We start from the raw sequence: 17,820 nt of genomic DNA, 5'->3' as shown, positions 1-17,820 counted from the left end.
TATGTATAACATATTCCACATAAATATGTAATTCTAACATATCCACATCAGTCTTGCAAATATTTTATCGACAACAAATCATTTATTTTTTTACTTCTAGTAGCTTAGAAACTGAGCTGCACTGTGCCATCCAGAATCATTTTAAAGATGTTAGCAATTACGGGTTGTTTTCAGTTCAGTCCAATGCCTTTGCATCTCCACAGTAAATGGTGTCCAGAAGAACTATGAACATTGCTTGGAATAACAGAGCTTCAAATGTTTTCTTTCAGTTCAGTCAAGTAACACAAGTGGAACTCCAAGGAAGCCGTCAGATGCAGTTAGTGAGTATATCAGGCCAGACCTCCTATTATGGTTATCTTTACTGAAATATTTTCCCTATCCAAAAAAATTAGAACACTTAATTTTCCTCATCCACTCAGCAGATGTTATGGGATTTTTCTGTTTGCTTTTTCCAGTGGACAGCAGTATGTATTTCCCATAAATGATTCACACATTCCTCACCCCCCTTTTGGCTGTCTGAATTCATCACTGCCCAAACAGAAAGGGTAGCAAGGAGGCATAGACAGTAGTTGGAAACACACATTAGTTTGTGATTAAAAGCAGTTGTGCCATCCAAATGGAGGTAGAGTTTGAAAAGAGCCCTGTCCGGCGTTATTGAATGAAGAGGTCCTTGTGTTCCCACAATGCATAGAGTGAGCTGAGGTCACCTCTTTGCCAGTTCCAAGCATATCCTGAACAGGCCCAGACATACATTTTGAGAGAAGTGGAAAGGATTACAGTTTTGACCAAAAGTTTTTCTTGTCTTGTCTTCAGTTCTGACACTGCACTAAATATATTTGACTATATAACTACATATTTTTGAAAGGAAAAGGTGATCTTTTTTTTAAATAATTTACCACATTTTCATAATCCTTAGAGAAACAGTGCTATCCATGAATAATAAAAAAAAAACATTAATCATCATGATTACCAGATGACATCATCATGATTCCATATTTGAACAAGCTTTGTGGAGTAGTGGAAGGATGAGTGTGGCCATTTGACCCCAGCACACATGCAGATGTTAGGTGGAATGTGCTCAGAGGATCCAAATGAACAGACCATCACTTGGTCCAATGTCAGTCATGCCTTACTGTCTTGTCATACGTCCATTAGAACATTCAAGGGAATGAGAATGTTGTGTTTATCCAAATGCAATAGGCAAATTTTAAGTCACAAGGAAAAATTGTCTAATGGTGAAAACATCTCTATTTAATTCAGCTGTCTCTCGCTCTCTCACTGTCTCCAGAGTGCTCAGTCAGTGCGATAGCAGATCTTGTTTTCCTTGTGGATGGTTCATGGAGTGTTGGGCGGGATAACTTTAAGTACATCCGAAGCTTCATCAGTGCCATGGCTGGTGCTTTCGACATCGATGAGGATAAGACCAGGGTGGGAATTGTGCAGTACAGCACCGACACCCGCACTGAGTTCAGCCTGAAGCAGCACTTCAAGCGTGGAGACCTTCTGAGAGCCATCAAAAATCTGCCATACAAAGGTGGCAACACAATGACAGGTACATCATGTGCACAGCAGTGTTCTAAGTCTTCAGTATTGTAATGCAGCCAGAGTGGAACATTAAAGCAAGTAGAAAATAGGCTATGAAAGTTTTACAAGCAGTGTCAATAGATTTCATAGTTTTATAGCTGTTACTGTTCGTAGTTTCATAGAACGATGTGTACATCGATGTTCATCGTGTTTGTGTAATATATTCCCCAAGGTGATGCATTAGATTTTCTGGTGAAAAATTCCTTCACTGAGGCAGCTGGATCAAGAAAAGGCTTCCCCAAAGTAGCCATGGTCATCACAGATGGCAAATCCCAGGACCCAGTTGATGAGTTTGCTAAGAGACTGAGAAATACTGGAGTTGAGATCTTTGTTTTGGGTGAGAGTTGAAAATCATCACCTTGTAACTATTCAGTGGACATGGCCTGGACACACATTAATCTCTCCTTCCTCTTCGTAGGCATCAAGGGAGCCGACGAGGATGAGCTGAAGGAGATGGCTTCCACTCCTCATAGCAACCATGTCTACAATGTGGCCAACTTTGACCTGATCAAAGATGTCCAGCGACAGCTCATCACTGAAGTCTGTTCAGGGGTGGAAGATCAGCTAAGTTCGCTCATGACTGGAGAGGAACGTAAGTACAAGCCAACTAAAGAGAACCATTAATACCGCATGGCATGCACTATGAGATCATTTACACTATATTTGATGAATCAATTTGAATGAGAAGCAAGTACTGGCAGTTGTATACATCTGGCTCGTATGTGTATTGACACTTCTTGTAGTTACCTTAGGGCGAGGGGGTAAAGGGATAGAGGGGTACGGTACCTCCAGAGTCAGGCATGAAAGTACTTCACATTTATGCTTTGTGCTGACCCACAGTTATTGAACCAGCGTCAAACTTGGAAGTCACTGAAATCTCTTCCAAGTCCATGCGGGTGACGTGGGACCCATCCCCTGGTGCCACAGTCACAGGCTACAAGCTCCAGCTCACCCCCATGATGGCAGGCAGTAAGAGGCAGGAGCTCTACACAGGACCCACGTACACATCGGTCAATGTGCGGGACCTGTCACCGGAGACAGAGTACGAGATCAGCCTGTTTGCACTGAAGGGCTTGAGCCCCAGCGAGCCTGTCATGGCCATGGAGAAGACACAGCCTGTCAAAATCTCCCTTGGTGAGCCTGACGCAATTCTTGCTTGCTAATAATGAATGTCACAAGATTTCTACAGCCAGTGTCTGTATATATGTATATATATATATATATATACTGTATGTACAGTGGCACTATGCACTGAAATAGACATTGACATCTTTTTTCTCTTTCACAGACTGTTCTCTTGGAGTTGATGTGCAGGCAGATTTGGTCCTTCTGGTGGATGGATCTTACAGCATAGGACTGGCTAACTTTGCCAAAGTCAGAGGTTTCCTTGAAGTTCTAGTCAACTCCTTTGATATTGGTCCCAACAAGGTCCAGATCAGCTTGGTCCAGTACAGCAGGGACCCACACACTGAGTTTTATCTCAACAAGCACCATGACATTGCATCAATGGTGAAGGCTGTGAAGACATTCCCCTATCGAGGCGGTTCCACCAACACTGGGAAGGCCATGGCCTACGTGCGGGAGAAGATCTTTTTAACAAACCGGGGGGCCCGTGCTAATGTTCCACGAGTCATGGTCCTCATCACGGATGGAAAGTCCTCAGACTCCTTCAAAGCCTCAGCCACAAACCTACGCAATTCGGATGTGGAGATCTTTGCTGTGGGTGTTAAAGATGCTGTGCGTTCTGAGCTGGAGGCCATTGCCAATCATCCAGCCGATACACACGTCTACGAGGTGGAGGACTTCGATGCCTTTGAGAGAATCTCTAAGGAGCTCACACAGTCCATCTGCCTCAGGATTGAGCAGGAGCTGCTAAACATCAAGAAAAAAAGTAAGTGACTTTAAAATAAATGCATGTATTTACTGTGGTTCTAGCAGGTATCAGGTTACTATTCTGCTGTGGGGGAATGTTTTCATTACTGAGAAATTGAGAAGTTGTTCAGACAATAGTAAAAGATTGAGAAGTTTCCCAACTGTAGTAAAATAGAAAAACGACTCTGCTTTAACTGACAGAGCATGGAATAAATATTGTGCTCATGAGCAGAGCTGATCTGTTTCATGTCAATCTTGGAAATCTCTTGTTTTGTTCAGCTGGTCTTTCGTCTGGCAAACACAAGTGTGGCTTTGATTGTTTTAAGTCTCCTAGCCGAGCATGCCTCTAAAACCAGGGATCCAGATGCCTGAATCTCAAGGGATATTGTAACAGCATGTGTTATCGCTACGTTTTTCAACACTATGGCAACAGCCTGCTCACTGTTATTTTGACCTAATTACAATCCTAATTGGAGTGGGATTGCGTTTTTAAATCACGACGGTGGATGCATTTCATTGCCTCAGTAGCAACACATTAATAAAAAACGACTTAAGCTATTTGTAATGATCTGTCTGGACAAGGGAGATAAAATCCACAAAGGAGGTTTTTCAACAAAGTATGTGTCACTTCCTTGGCCCAAACTGGTGCTCCTCAGTTTGGTAATATATCAGTTGGAAATATTTGCAAAATACACAATGTCTATTAGGGCTTAGATTTTTTATGTCCTATTTTTTGAGTGTTGCATTTGGTGTAAAAAGAGGAACATTCAGTTATCTGTCATTGAGCAGGAATGAAAGTGAAAGTGTAGAGTTGGCTCTAATCTCATGTTTCCTTCACAGGCCTTGTGACTCCTAGGGATCTGCAGTTTTCTGAGGTTACCTCCAGGAGCTTCCGTACCACCTGGGTCTCAGACTCTGCAGATGTCTCGTCTTTCCTGGTGCGCTTCCGGCCTGCCGCCGACACCACTGGGGACTACATTTCCTTGGTAGTGCCAGGGGACACCACCACAGCCATCCTGCCTTACCTCATCCCACTGACCACATATGAAGTCAATGTCATTGCTCAGTATGACAAGGGAGACAGCTTTCCTCTCACGGGCGAGGAGACTACACTAGAAGGTAAGAGCCAACATCTGATCAGTCACGAACCACAAAGTGAAGAGGGCATTTGTGTTGGTTTTTGCATTGGTTGATTCTGGGATTCAGCACTTATAAAAGTTGGTAATCCCTTATGAACACTGTTTAACAAGAGCCATATCTATTTCAGAACAAGGAACTGTCCGAGATCTCAGGGTGACAGAGGAGACAACCAGTAGCTTCAGAGTGTCATGGCAAGCAGCTCCTGGATCTGTGCTGAGGTATCGGCTGTTCTACTACGCCACTTCGGGCTCTGGGGAGCGACTGGAGGCTGAAACAGATGGTAAAACAACCACCATTGTGCTGCAGGAGCTGTTTCCCATCACCACCTACCGTGTCTCAGTAATTGCCGAGTATGCATCTGGCCTGGGACAAACCATGGAAATTGACGGCACCACCAAAGAAGGTTAGTAACACTCCCATTCTGAGGGAGGGTGAACATGTATCATGTGTTCTTACTTACCCAAATAATGGTTTTGGTAGCTAAGTCAAGGGTGACACTGACATTGACAAAAGCTGTGTTTTCAAATTCAGAGCATCTAAACGTTTGTGAACGAGCTTATTAATGAGACATATGGTCCACCTTATAGAAAGCCATGCAAAGAGGAGCAAAGAAGGGCTGATATATCCTTTGTATTGGTAACTCCCCTACAGCTACCGGTTCTCCACGTAATCTGCGGGTGTTTGACGAGACCATCTCCACCATGCGGCTCTCGTGGGAGGCGGCCCCTGGGAGCGTGGTCCAGTACAGAGTGGCTTACAAGGCAGCGGAGGGCATGGGAGAGAGGAAAGAAGTGGGAGTGAAGGGTGACACCACCACACTGCAACTGAAGAATCTGGACCCGGCCACCGAGTACGAACTGTTTGTGAGCGCACGATACTCCTCTGGACTTGGCAACCCCCTTTTGGGCAAAGGCACCACTTTGGAAGGTAAGGGGACATTTGCCGTTGAATCTCTGCTCTACCAATACATCAGTGGGTTTGGTTTGGTGTCAAGGTTTTAGAAGTTTCTCTAGGCACCGCTGGTGCTGGGAACTGGAGCCAGTGTGGGTTTTGTGGTGGTATTGTGGTCTGGCTTTTTTCATCTTTCCTGCTTCCATTCTGTGAGGCTGAAACTGCTTTGATTGATTGTATCTGACATGGTGGGCTGGGGATTTGATTCAGTTACTTTCAGGTCTACTTTTGAGGCAATGTTTCTTTTTGATCACATTTTATTTAAGCGCAAGATGACAGGCACTGTTGTGCTGTTTAGGAGAAACTTCCTGGCCTCTAGATCACTCAAGCCTTCATCCCAGACAAGATGTGCTGCCCATGTGCAGTCCACATTTGTGTCTCTCTGTTTCTCTCTTTCCACTTCATGTTTTGTAGAGCTGAATTTTCAAAGCCTCCCGACATGTTGCTTCAGTAACATGGCTTGTGTCATCCATATGTCGTCGAGATGGGCCTGAGGTCTAACTCCCACCCAGCGAGCTGAGGTGCGGAAATGGGGTGGAGGCAACAACAGCTCTCATAAAGCCACACAAGCCTTACTAGCAGGCTGCTGTTCTGGCTCCCAAATGTGTTTTATCCTGAGAACCCCCTTCAGCATTACGTGCTATTCTTTAATACCTCACACCAGCAGGCAGCTTCACTTAGCAGAGTCTGTAATTGCTGGTGTCACCGTCAAAGGAATGTTTCCCCACTGTTTTGACTGAGGCAGGCTCCAGTGGGCTGACCTGTAAGAATAACAAATATTAAACCCATCTGTTCCTCATTGGCCACTGCAGAGGTAAGTCCTCTATGATGGACAGGGGTCAGTGGCGGGGGTCAGGAAGGACTAGCACCCTGGGGCAGTCAGAGTTTCACATGGTCTCTGGGCTCCGTTCATCTGGAACCAACAGGCCACTGATTCGCCACGTTGATGTCGGCTTATCATCAGAAAGGTCAACGCAGGGCTAGTGTCAAGACGAGATCTACACACTTATGCCAAGACACAGCAAAAGTGGCTTTGATCAGTGGGACAGACTTTGATCCAATCTACAGCCCCATCTTGATTTGTCAGCCTAGATATGCAATGTGATTGTCATGTGTGGAATCAGAGGTCAGGATCAGAATGAGCAGAGCTGGTGTAAAGTTACAGACTCAGGGGCACTGGGTCAGCTAAAGGCCTCAGGCAGGGGACCTGGCAGAATAGACATGCATGATTTGCAGTGAAGGCTGCAAAGTGAGCAAAAATGTCCAAGTTGCTACAAGTAGGTTAACCTCTATGGTGGTGCCTGTTACTCATTTTCTGACAAGTTAAATTAACAGCAATGACTTAGGCCACTAAACTTTGCAGAGCCCCATTCCATGTCTAATTAGTGGTTAGATTTAAAGGTAGACCCTTGAGCTACAGCTAGGGTGCCCTATTTGGATTAATGAAGTTAGCTAAGGCCAGAATGAAGGCATTTTACCTCAAAGTAAGCTGCCAACAAAGGCATAAAAGCGAACCCCCACACCAAGGAAACAGAGAGGACTCCTTGTCTCTCGTGGCTCCCTTTCTCTGTTGGCAGCAGTCTGGTCATTAGGGATGACATTAAGGGCTGGCTACATTTTAGACTACAGAGGCCATTCCAGCAGGGGGGCGTATTAGAAGCCTAGTTCCACACATTTGGGGAACAACAGCGAAGTGTTCCACCATCAAAAGTAACTGTGGTTTACACTTTAACTCTCTCCCTGTGAGGTGAAACCATGACCAGTGGCCATAAACATTCCCCAGGAGCTCCGTCCCCCCCCCCTCCCCCTCCCCTTGCCCACTTCACTGAAAGTGGTAGCCCATGGTGATTTAGGGCCTGCTGGGGACGCAGAGATTTGCTGACTCACCACAGAGACGGTCTCTGTGTGAATGACGCAAAGCCTTCCTGACTTGACCCAAGTTGGGCTTCATGTTGTCATAAGAAACAAGGTCCTCCTTTGTGCTGGGTGCCGCCAGCATCTGGGCACCCTCAGTGGGAGGCATATCCCTCCAGTCAGCACAATCACCAAGCGGTCTGAGGGACAGGCTTGTGGTAGGAGTGGATTATGACATACGGCGGACTGGACCTCTGTCCCCACTGGTGGGAAGACATAATTACAGCTCGGGAATTCCGCCTGATCCTAGCAGAATTCTATGCACGCTTGCTTGTTACTCCATTTCGTCAGTGCTTGTGGTAGGGTGGGGGAGGATTTGATGTTAACAGTGGTTTTTGGCCAGGGCTTTCTTCCTGGTCAGCATCAAACCTCACTGTGTGTGTGAAAGGGTACAGTCGGAGCCCCATCCATTACATTCAGGCCCTTTAGGTTTAATTCAAAAAAGTTATTTTTTATTTGAGACTAGAAACATCAAGTGGCCATGGTATAGTGGTGTGTTGTGTTTCATCGTACAAAGAATCTTTTGGAAAATTGGCTTTGCAGACTGAGCATGTGCCAACCCTTTGAGTTCTGACCCAAGGCTGGCTCCTGTTTCATGATGAGGTTGTCTGAGGAGAGGGGCAGAAAAGGGCATCCTTTGGCCACCAGTGAAGGCGGACGCTACAGGGCCAAATGAACACCCAGGTGGACCCAGAACAGAACTCATAAAACACAGGAAGTCATGAAATTCTCCACGACAAAAAAACGCCTTTAGGATTAGAGTGACATGGTTGATGGGCTCAACTGGTTTTGTCAATGGGAAGCTGTCCTGAAATAAGATACATCTGACCACATATATTCAAATTAAATAGCTTACACGAAAAAAAGCGGTTGTCTCTCTTTAAGAAGGCTGCTTTTCATGTGGGAGTTTGGCTTTTGTCCACTCTAAATTGCAGGGTTGCATCAACAACAAATATCAAGAGCAGACAGGATGAGAGAGATTTTGGCCAGCTCTTTGCAACATCAGGTATTCATTTAAAAAGATTAAGGCTGTTCTACTGGGTAAGATGCCCATGTTAAATGTCACTGGCTCTCCCACAAGCCACTTCGACCAAACATAACTGGCCAAAGAGTCCTCCTTGTGGAATTTGCAGAAGAGCCTTCTTTCCATCGAAAGTACACGTTTTGAGATAAAGCTAAAACATGGCAAAGGAGAAAGATAGGCCACATTCTAGTCAAATTTGAAATTGATGTCCTAGAGAAATGTCCTTTCCTTTCCTTTAAGTCATTAAATTGTTGTCCAGACAGGAGGTGTGCTTTTCTTGTCAGGCTACCCTGATTGCTGGCCTTTGTGGTATGGAGATCTTAATTAATAATTACATCAAACCCAATACTTTGAACTAAAGCGACAAAACAGCCATAGACAGCAAAACATAAACATAATGTACAAATGGATATTGATTGATGGATCTGTGAGTCAGTTTGCCTGATCCACTGAAGGAACTCTCAACGTTTAATAAACGTATAGGCTGCATGACGGCTGTGGGTATTTTTAGTACCACATATTCCTTCTCAGCTTTTCTGTGTGCAAATGCAAAGAATGTGAATTCTTATCAAACAAACAGCCCAATGAATGTATTGAGGCACTGGATCTCTCCTCTACATTTGAGTGGTGGAAAAGTGTCTCTTTGTCTGCAAAAGTCATTATCATGTGATCTGGTCCCTGTTGTGCATCGTCGGTAAATTCAGTTCTAAGAGCTTGGCAGGGGAGGCGTTCCCTGGATCAAGTCCACTTGGAAACTGCTGTTACCACGGCACAATATATTAGACAGGCGCTCAAAAGACTGGAATTCCTCATAGAGTTTGGTATCCGGATCTTCTCGTAACGTTATTCATTCTCTTGAAGGGGGTTTGTCACATACTAAATCCTTAAATAAATATCCATTTCCACATCTGTATTAGGTAGAGAAATATAGACATATAACACGTATAAATTAGTTAGGTTACTGAAATGCATAATATAGTCAGCAGTGCATTAAAAAAATAATGATGGTGCTGTTTCATGAGCTTACTGTATGTCTTAATATATTAAGTAAGACTGCCTCTTTATCTGATTTGTAGTTGAGAATTGACAACTTCAGACTCAGACTCGAGTAGGAAAGAAACTGTGTGCACTCAGTAACGTTTTCTCTGATCTTAGTCTTGTGGTCTTTCTACTCTTTGGAGTCACAGTCACTGGCATTGTGGCCTCCGCAACTTAAATCAACATTTAATCTACAAGTGGAAAACTGAATGAGGGGGCCAGACCACATCCGATGGCTGCGAGGCGCACTGGAGACAGGTAGCCACCATGTGGCCTATCTGCATACTTGGATGAAGTGTTGAGAGAGAGGGAGCCTGCCTGGCGCTGCCAAGCGTTGCCTGGATGGGCGTCATCAGCGCCACCGCAAAACCAGTCGCCCACCATTTGACGTCCCATTATTCCTCCTCCGCTGGCCCCTCAGCCCTCTCCCTTGAGTGCGGAACAGGGCGCACCATCTGCAATTTTTGAAAATATCATTTAGTAGATCGGGTTACGTGTCTGATGGAAAAATGAAAGTAGTGAGAGACTCCCGAGATGCCTGACAGATTGATGGATTTTGCAGCTCCCTCTGTCAGGGCTGCCTGATTATGGACAGAGTCAATCTGTGCAAGCCCAAAAGGGCCCAAAGGGTTAAGCAGGATGAGAAGTCCGCCTGTCAGGGGCTTTGGTGCAGTTCTGTCTGGCCTGGGCTGAATCTTTGCTTCGCCACAGAGAAATTAAGGGATTGTTCTTGATGGAGTTTGATTGCTTCAAATGTCAGCCGAGACTGCTTGCTTGGCTCCCTGATCCTAGCTGTCATGTGATATTTATCTATGTGTGACGGGGAATTCATTCTTCCATTCTAACCTGGCTGCATTCTCCCACGCAGAACTTGGCTCCCCGAAGGACCTGGTCACGAAAGACGTCACAGACACCAGCTTCGCTGTCTCCTGGACAGCGGCCCTTGGCAACGTGCGGCGCTACCGGGTCACCTGGAAATCCCTTTTCACTGATGAGGCGGGTGAGAAGACGGTCCCCGGAGATGTGACCACCACGGTGCTAGACGGTCTCACGCCAGAGACCCGCTACATGGTTTCTGTCTACGCAGCTTATGGCCACGGAGAGGGGGAGCCTCTGGTGGGAGAGGAGACCACAGATGGTAAGCTCATTCCACCCTCATAATGTCTCCACCAGGTGCCGGGACCCTCTGCCGCTTGTTGCTTCAAATGGGTTTTTCTCGTCCCCAGGTTACCTCAGTCCTGAAAGGAAAAAAAAAAAAAAAACAGAAATGTATAATGTGAAAAGGCTCTACTGCTCCAAATGGGATATAGACATTTACAAGTTGGAAAAAATCAGTATATCAGAAACGTGTTCTCATGGTTATTATGTGAGTCAATTCCGTGTGTTGTTTGGACAGCACCCCTAGTTGATTTAATTTCAATTGGCCAGAACTACATGTCGACAAAAAAGATTGAAAAACATTGAATTGTGTTTTTTTTATCATATATCTGAATCTTTAAATGTGACATGTGACAAACACATTTTGTACTTTTAGTACTTATAGTACTTCAGTACTTTAGTATTACTACTGTACTTACAGTACTAGTTTGATACTGATTATCCACAACAACCAGGGCACTGAAGAGAGCTAATAGGGATTAAATCCTTTAGAAACATCACTAGTGATGTGTGCTAAGAGATGTATATACTAGAGTAAATGCCCATATCCTAACCCACTTTAAAGAAACATAGTCTCTTGAGATTCACAGGAATGCAGAAAACAAGGACCTTTAAGACATAAACGTCAGCCTCAGTGCCCGGCTTTATGTGGAAAAAGTGAAATAGGTGACAGTTATGACTTCTTTCTTTTAAGCATGGTTGGCGTCATCTATGTTGGCGGGGTATTTTTCTGTTCGTTTAGAAATGCCACTGCAAGGTCCTGTCCTTTTTTGAGTTCTCTGTGTGTGTGTGTGTGTGTGTGTGTGTGTATTTGTGTGTGTTTGTATAAGAATGTGTGATGTTTGTGTGAAAAGAAAAACTTTGCAGGGGCAATGACGTAGTGTGTCACACCTGTTCTCTGTTATCAGGGGGCTGAGGGTCTCAGACATATTTGGGGGTAGTGGGGGTCGAGTGTGGAGGTGTATTATTTCTCTGTTCGAAAATGAGAAAAGCACACACTGCGCTAAAACTGACTCGGAATTGGGAATTTATGCACTGGTTACTGGGACAAAATGTGCTAACGGAAAAATGTGTCACCCGGCGACCAGGCAGAGTGCAATTTGAACAGAAAAACAGCCTGAGTGCACCTCAGGGGGGCTGTGTGTTTTATACTCGTGGTCTCTACTGCCTGAAACCACTCATATGGTTGCTTTATTTCAGTCAGGTCGCTGGGAAAACTGTGGAATCATGGTTTTCATTCATGTAAAAAAGCAGATTTGGAATAATGTTCCAAAGATCTTCATGAGCCTTGAGTGTTTTTTCTTGACCTTCCTCTGCCAATACCATAGTGTGGCTCGCAATATGGAAAGAGAACATTGTGGGCAAGCATAGAATGTCTGTGTTTGGCTTCGAAAACCAACTGTCTCAACATGGTTTTGTTCACATCCGGCATGGAATTAGATAGATCTATCTTGGCGGATGCGTGCACACCAAAATGTGGAAAAGGTATTCAGAGTGAACTTAGGGGATTTACATTTTCCAATTGCTTAATTTCACACGATTTAGAGAGACATGCTGTTTTCCTCTCACATGGTCCAAATGAACTTGTTGTTTTATGAAAGACCCACTGATCCCGAAGACGATGTAATTTCTGTGTCTAATAGCGGTGCTTTCCTCACATTCGCAGTGTCCGCCGCTGCCAAGGTGCTGAGCGTCTCGGAGGAAGCGGAGAAGAGCATGCGGGTGACGTGGCAGCCAGCCCCAGGCAATGTTGTCAACTATCGGTTGACGTACAAGCCGCAGGTCGGAGGCCGGCAGCTGGCCACCAAGACGGCAGGGGGCACCACCACCACCGTCCTCAGACGCCTGCAGCCCATGACCACCTACGACATCGTAGTGGTGCCTGTCTACAGGCAAGGAGAAGGAAAAGCAAGGCAAGGAGTAGGAACGACACGTACGTTGGTCTATAATTAAACACATGGGTTACGGAACAGTGCCAATAGGGCTTTGATTGACATGATGTGTGCGGTGGGGTGGGAGGTGAGGTGAGGTCATGGAGATAATGACAGTTTTATCAGATTGCCAGTTTTAAAATACGATACGAAACCTTTCAAATGGAGTTCGTTGTTGCAATACATTATATAGCATTCAGTTAATTGTTTTTACACTATACATCATAAATAAAGATCTATGTTGAACCACATAGGTTCTAATGTATGATTTGCGTTTTTGACAAAGAGTCACATATTCCACGTTTGTGACCGTTTTGTCCCCTCCAGTGTCACCATACAAAGCTCCTAGAAACCTGCAGACATCTGAGCCCTCCAGGACCAGTTTCAGGGTGACTTGGGACGCGGCCCCAGGGGATGTGAAAGGGTATAGAGTGACCTTCCATCCCATTGGTGATGATATAGACCTGGGAGAGCTTCTTGTAGGACCATATGACAACACAGTGGTTCTGGAGGAACTGAGGTACTTCACACCCTAGGTTTATGCTAGACTGCATGGCTATCTAGTCATTATAGTCATGCACTGGATTGCAGCAAATTGCCCCACTGACGTTTCTACACAATCTTTTTTTTCAGGGCTGGAACCAAATACAATGTAAGTGTCATTGGCATGTTTGAAGGAGGGCAGAGCATGCCATTGGCTGGAGAGGAGAAGACCACTCTCTCTGACTCACCTGAGGTACCCTTTTACGCCCCAGGTAATGCCCCACGGTGCTTGGTCCTGCTCACGCCCACATAGAGGCCCATGTGGCCCATATTTAGATGTCCATAGCGAAGCTTCTGCTCCTCCTGTAGCGCTAGGATGCTCCAACCGCAGTCAAGTTCCATTGGGAGTTCTGTCACGTGGCACTGACCATTTGTTAAACATATTTAACAATCAGGACATTGTATTCCTTCACTCTTGAAGCACAGAAAAACAGATTATTTGAAAGTCTTTCAGAGCTGATGGTGTCACGAACCAGTAGACCTAATGGGAAATCCACATTGCAAGTGCAAGTTCTAATCACGCACTTGCCGACTTCTTTTGAACCTAAAAGAGCTCAATTGTCAGAAAATGGTCTGCTCATAATTACTTATGTTTTACAATCGGTGAGTTCGAGCTCACAGAAGAGAGAGAGAGAGCATGAGGTGGGGAAAATGTGACGCGTCAGACTGAGGACTGCAAAGGGATTGTCGGGGTAGGAATTCCGTCTCTAATTGAGAGCAGATTCAGTGGCCGGCCTTGTCTGCCCTGGGCAGATGTGAGAAAGCAGTCTAGAGCTCCAAACAGAAGGTTTCATCAATAACATTCTTATTTTAATTACAAAAGACCAGTTATGGGCTTTTCAGTGTATTTTTATACTACTGCTGGCATGCATATAACATCTGCTGATTTTAGCTCTCATAAAGAGGTCTTAGTTTGTATCTGTCTGACATCTGTTTGTTAGTTAGGGGTAGCCCACTACGAGAATGAATATTTGGAAAGATATCTCAACACCTCAGCGTTGAAGCAGGTGTTGCATGATTCTTTATGAGTCAAGTAAATCATTACTTCAGGTTACTGGAACAGTGAGCCTTAAATAACTCAAACCCCAAAATTCATGGAGCCTGGATGAGAGATTTTTTTTATCAAAGAAATATATGGCCAGACTTGAGGATTTGTGATACTCAATTCATCATCACACTACTGTATGAGCAGGTTCAGTCACAACATTTCCTCATCCCAGCCAGATAATTACTAGTGAAAGCATAAATGCACCAGTGACACAGTTTAAAGGCATTATTACTGTTAAATGCATTCGAGCAGCACTCGTTTTTGAAGAGGCTACACACTGTTGCACAGGACAAACATCTGTTTTGCTCCATAAATCTTCCTCTGTGTCTGAGTAATGTGCTCAGTAATTTAATCAGAATCCTGTCTGACAGACACAAGTTTTTACACACTTCAAGACCTTCACATGGGTTGATGTGCTGTGTTTTCTCTCTTTCTCTCATGTTCCTCAGTTGGGTTTGCGTCTCTTTTCTCTAACCAGTGAAAGGCGGTAAATCAGATGTCATGTAACCCTGTTTTCAGTTGCAGGACAGCGACCGATTATGCACCGTCTGCATGTCTGCACATCTGTGCCGGGATTTCAAATGAAAAAAAGAAAAGCCTTTTTGCTGGGTGGTGCTCTGCCCCCTCCCCCTCCTCTCCCCCTCACCCTCCCCCTCCCCCTCCTCTCCCCTCTCCGTGCAGGTGTGTGGAAACAGTGGGGCAAGAGCTGGATGAAGGAATGCACCATAATTGGCATAGAGGAGACCCTCGTATATCACATGTCAAGGGGGCTTCTTTTGTTGTGCAACAGAAATGGAAGATCGTTCAGAAGAATCTGACAAAGGCACAATGAAATATTTGACGTCACGCCTTTGAATGAATTCGCTGTGGATTTTGTGCATGAGGAAAATGAGTGTAAACTGAATGTTGTCCAAATCTTCCAATAAAGTGGCGCCTAAAGTGTTGTGTGTCAAAGTGTTGTGGCGCCTAAAGTGTTGTGTGTCAAAGTGTTTGATGCTTTGCCTTGACTTTTCTCCTGAACATTTCATCTATGCTGTTTTCATCCCGTTCAGTCACTCTTTATGTTCCAATACTTCCTGTTTGTCACATTTCATCAATCAATTTCTTCCGTGCTGCCCAATCAGACCACTGTATATCTCTTTTTGGCTCTGACTCTAAGTGCATATCTTTTGGCCACACAGATGTGACATGCAAGACCAAAGCCCAGGCGGATCTAATCCTGTTGGTGGATGGTTCTTGGAGTATTGGGCGCCTGAACTTTAAAACCATCCGTGCCTTCATTGCTCGCATGGTTGGCGTGTTTGACATTGGCCCAGACCGTGTCCAGATTGGTAAGGTTCTCACATACAGTATAACTAGATTTACTGAATGCCAACTATGGTGGACTGTCTATACCTAGATAGGCTCCTGTCTTTTAGGCTTAATACTCACCTTTGGTCCATTTCCAGGTCTGATTCAGTACAGTGGAGACCCAAAGACTGAATGGCACCTGAACACACACAAGACCCGAACTGAGCTTTTGGATGCTGTGGCTAACTTGCCATACAAGGGAGGCAACACTCTGACAGGTACACTGAGGTTCAACATCATTAAGATGTTTTATAATCCTGGTAGAATTCAACTAAAAAGCATTCTGACATTTATTGCTAATACAACTATCGAGGCAAATTCCATGGCATAAAAATGTCCTACTTCAGAGGTTATCAATCAACATGGATGTACATCTTCTGTCTCCTCACAGGCTTGGCTTTGAACTACATTCTCCAGAACAATTTCAAAGCCAATGTTGGAATGCGTGAAAAAGCTCGTAAAATTGGAGTGCTGGTGACTGACGGCAAGTCACAGGATGATATTATAGTCAACTCTCAGAACCTGCGTGATCAGGGCATTGAGTTGTATGCTGTTGGTAAGTCATTGTGTGAATGACTTAGAATAAAACTGTGTTTGTCAAATGAAAGTCACTGAAATAAGCCAGAAGACTGTAAACGATGATGCAAGGTTGATATATGTATGCTGCCCTGGTCTACAGGTGTGAAGAATGCTGATGAGAATGAGCTGAGGTCCATTGCATCGGATCCTGATGAGATCCACATGTACAATGTGAATGACTTCTCCTTCTTGCTGGACATCGTCGATGACCTTACCGTCAATCTTTGCAACAGCGTGAAAGGCCCAGGTAAGCTATCTGAAGTCTACTTCACCACTTTTCTACCCTCAGAGAATCTCCTTTATTTCCTCTCCTTCCCCTTTTTCAGCGACTTTTTCCCCCAAATCTGCTCACAGATTCTTTATACATTGGATCTTAGATTAGTGTTCACCCTACAGATGTTTCATAATGATTATTTAGTAATGTACTTAACTGGTTAGGCCAGACCACCCACTTTGTTTTCTTGTAGAAGTTCATCAGATCTTACATGCTTCTGTGTCTGTAAGTAGAATAGCTGTCTGTTATGAATACTGATGCTATGCTATGAGATAAGTCTGTTATGAATACTGATGCTATGCTATGAGATAAGTCTGTTATGAATACTGATGCTATGCTATGAGATAAGTCTGTTATTAATACTGATGCTATGCTATGAGATAAGTCTGTTATGAATACTCATGCTATGCTATGAGATAAGTCTGTTATTAATACTGATGCTATGCTATGAGATAAGATGAGAAAGGCCTCCCAGGCAGTCAGCTTGCGCTCTTAGATACTAGAAGGTAGCATTGAAAAGTAGTCAACAGTTGTGCCAGTAGGGAGTGTAACTATGCTGACGTCAATCACTGAAATGTGTCACTAAGTAGACGTCAACAACTGAAATTACACTTCAGTTCTCTCATACTTTTGTGAAGATTAAAGGTTATATTTTAACAAAGACGTAGTGCCTTTACTGAAAGTCCAAACACTGCAGGCTTAAGACTTTAGGAGAAAGTCTGGCACGCAACCTCTCCTCATTACCTCATCATGATCCCCCCTCAGGAGGTGGGCTGGCGGGGCCTACTGACCTGGTGACCTCGGAGGTGACACACTACTCCTTCCGCGCAACCTGGACTGCCCCCGATGGCCCCGTGGAGAAGTACCGTGTGGAGTACATGACTGTAGCTGGAACACAAGCTCAACAGGTATCGTCAGGCCACAGTTGGTTTCCAAGGACATACAATATACGGGTTTGCCGTGTATGATCCACCTGGGCCAAAGCAATAATCAGAGCTGCTACTAGTAGATTTATTAGTGTTTATGTGGGACTTCCAGCTGTTTTGTGGAATGTGGAACTCCCTGTTCATTTCTTGCTCCTTCTTCTCCAGCAATATTTAGCTGACCACAAACATTAAAGCAAGCATGAGCCTTTTGGACATGAACCTTCTTGGCTTTGTCATTATTATAACTAAGGAAGGCCAAGATGTAGTTTTCTTTATTAAGTGTGTAGATTCTCTGTGGTTTGTATGACATTTCATCATTGTTTAAACATAAAAAAGGAATAGTATCTTGTTGGAGCTGTTTTTGATCACGGTCGCTTCGGCACGAGTGCAAGCCCAAATTAAAAACACTTGTATGATTCAAAGGCTGGCTTTTGTGCCGGGTTTGCATTTCAGTGTTGACTTTTTTGGTAATCACTGTGGGACAGAAT

General features: G+C 44.5%; 1 protein-coding gene across 3 annotated transcripts in view; it reads left to right on the top strand.

Annotated features, from left to right (window-relative positions):
* Window positions 1-17,820, top strand: part of col12a1a (collagen, type XII, alpha 1a) — a 55,221-nt gene that overhangs the window by 4,859 nt on the left and 32,542 nt on the right. For all 3 annotated transcript variants that reach the window (XM_012838088.3, XM_012838086.3, XM_012838087.3), the window contains exons 5-22: window positions 270-320; window positions 1,289-1,552; window positions 1,757-1,921; window positions 2,003-2,176; window positions 2,425-2,718; window positions 2,873-3,475; window positions 4,297-4,575; window positions 4,724-4,999; window positions 5,248-5,523; window positions 10,392-10,661; window positions 12,348-12,614; window positions 12,940-13,132; window positions 13,246-13,367; window positions 15,385-15,534; window positions 15,652-15,771; window positions 15,945-16,109; window positions 16,233-16,379; window positions 17,172-17,314. In XM_012838088.3, coding sequence (XP_012693542.2) covers window positions 270-320; window positions 1,289-1,552; window positions 1,757-1,921; window positions 2,003-2,176; window positions 2,425-2,718; window positions 2,873-3,475; window positions 4,297-4,575; window positions 4,724-4,999; window positions 5,248-5,523; window positions 10,392-10,661; window positions 12,348-12,614; window positions 12,940-13,132; window positions 13,246-13,367; window positions 15,385-15,534; window positions 15,652-15,771; window positions 15,945-16,109; window positions 16,233-16,379; window positions 17,172-17,314 — 3,959 coding nt within the window. The remainder of the gene's footprint in view (window positions 1-269; window positions 321-1,288; window positions 1,553-1,756; window positions 1,922-2,002; window positions 2,177-2,424; window positions 2,719-2,872; window positions 3,476-4,296; window positions 4,576-4,723; window positions 5,000-5,247; window positions 5,524-10,391; window positions 10,662-12,347; window positions 12,615-12,939; window positions 13,133-13,245; window positions 13,368-15,384; window positions 15,535-15,651; window positions 15,772-15,944; window positions 16,110-16,232; window positions 16,380-17,171; window positions 17,315-17,820) is intronic.

Source organism: Clupea harengus, chromosome 14, assembly GCF_900700415.2.
Source record: "Clupea harengus chromosome 14, Ch_v2.0.2, whole genome shotgun sequence".
NCBI lineage: Eukaryota > Metazoa > Chordata > Actinopteri > Clupeiformes > Clupeidae > Clupea > Clupea harengus.
This window is presented reverse-complemented; position numbering and strand designations above follow the sequence as displayed.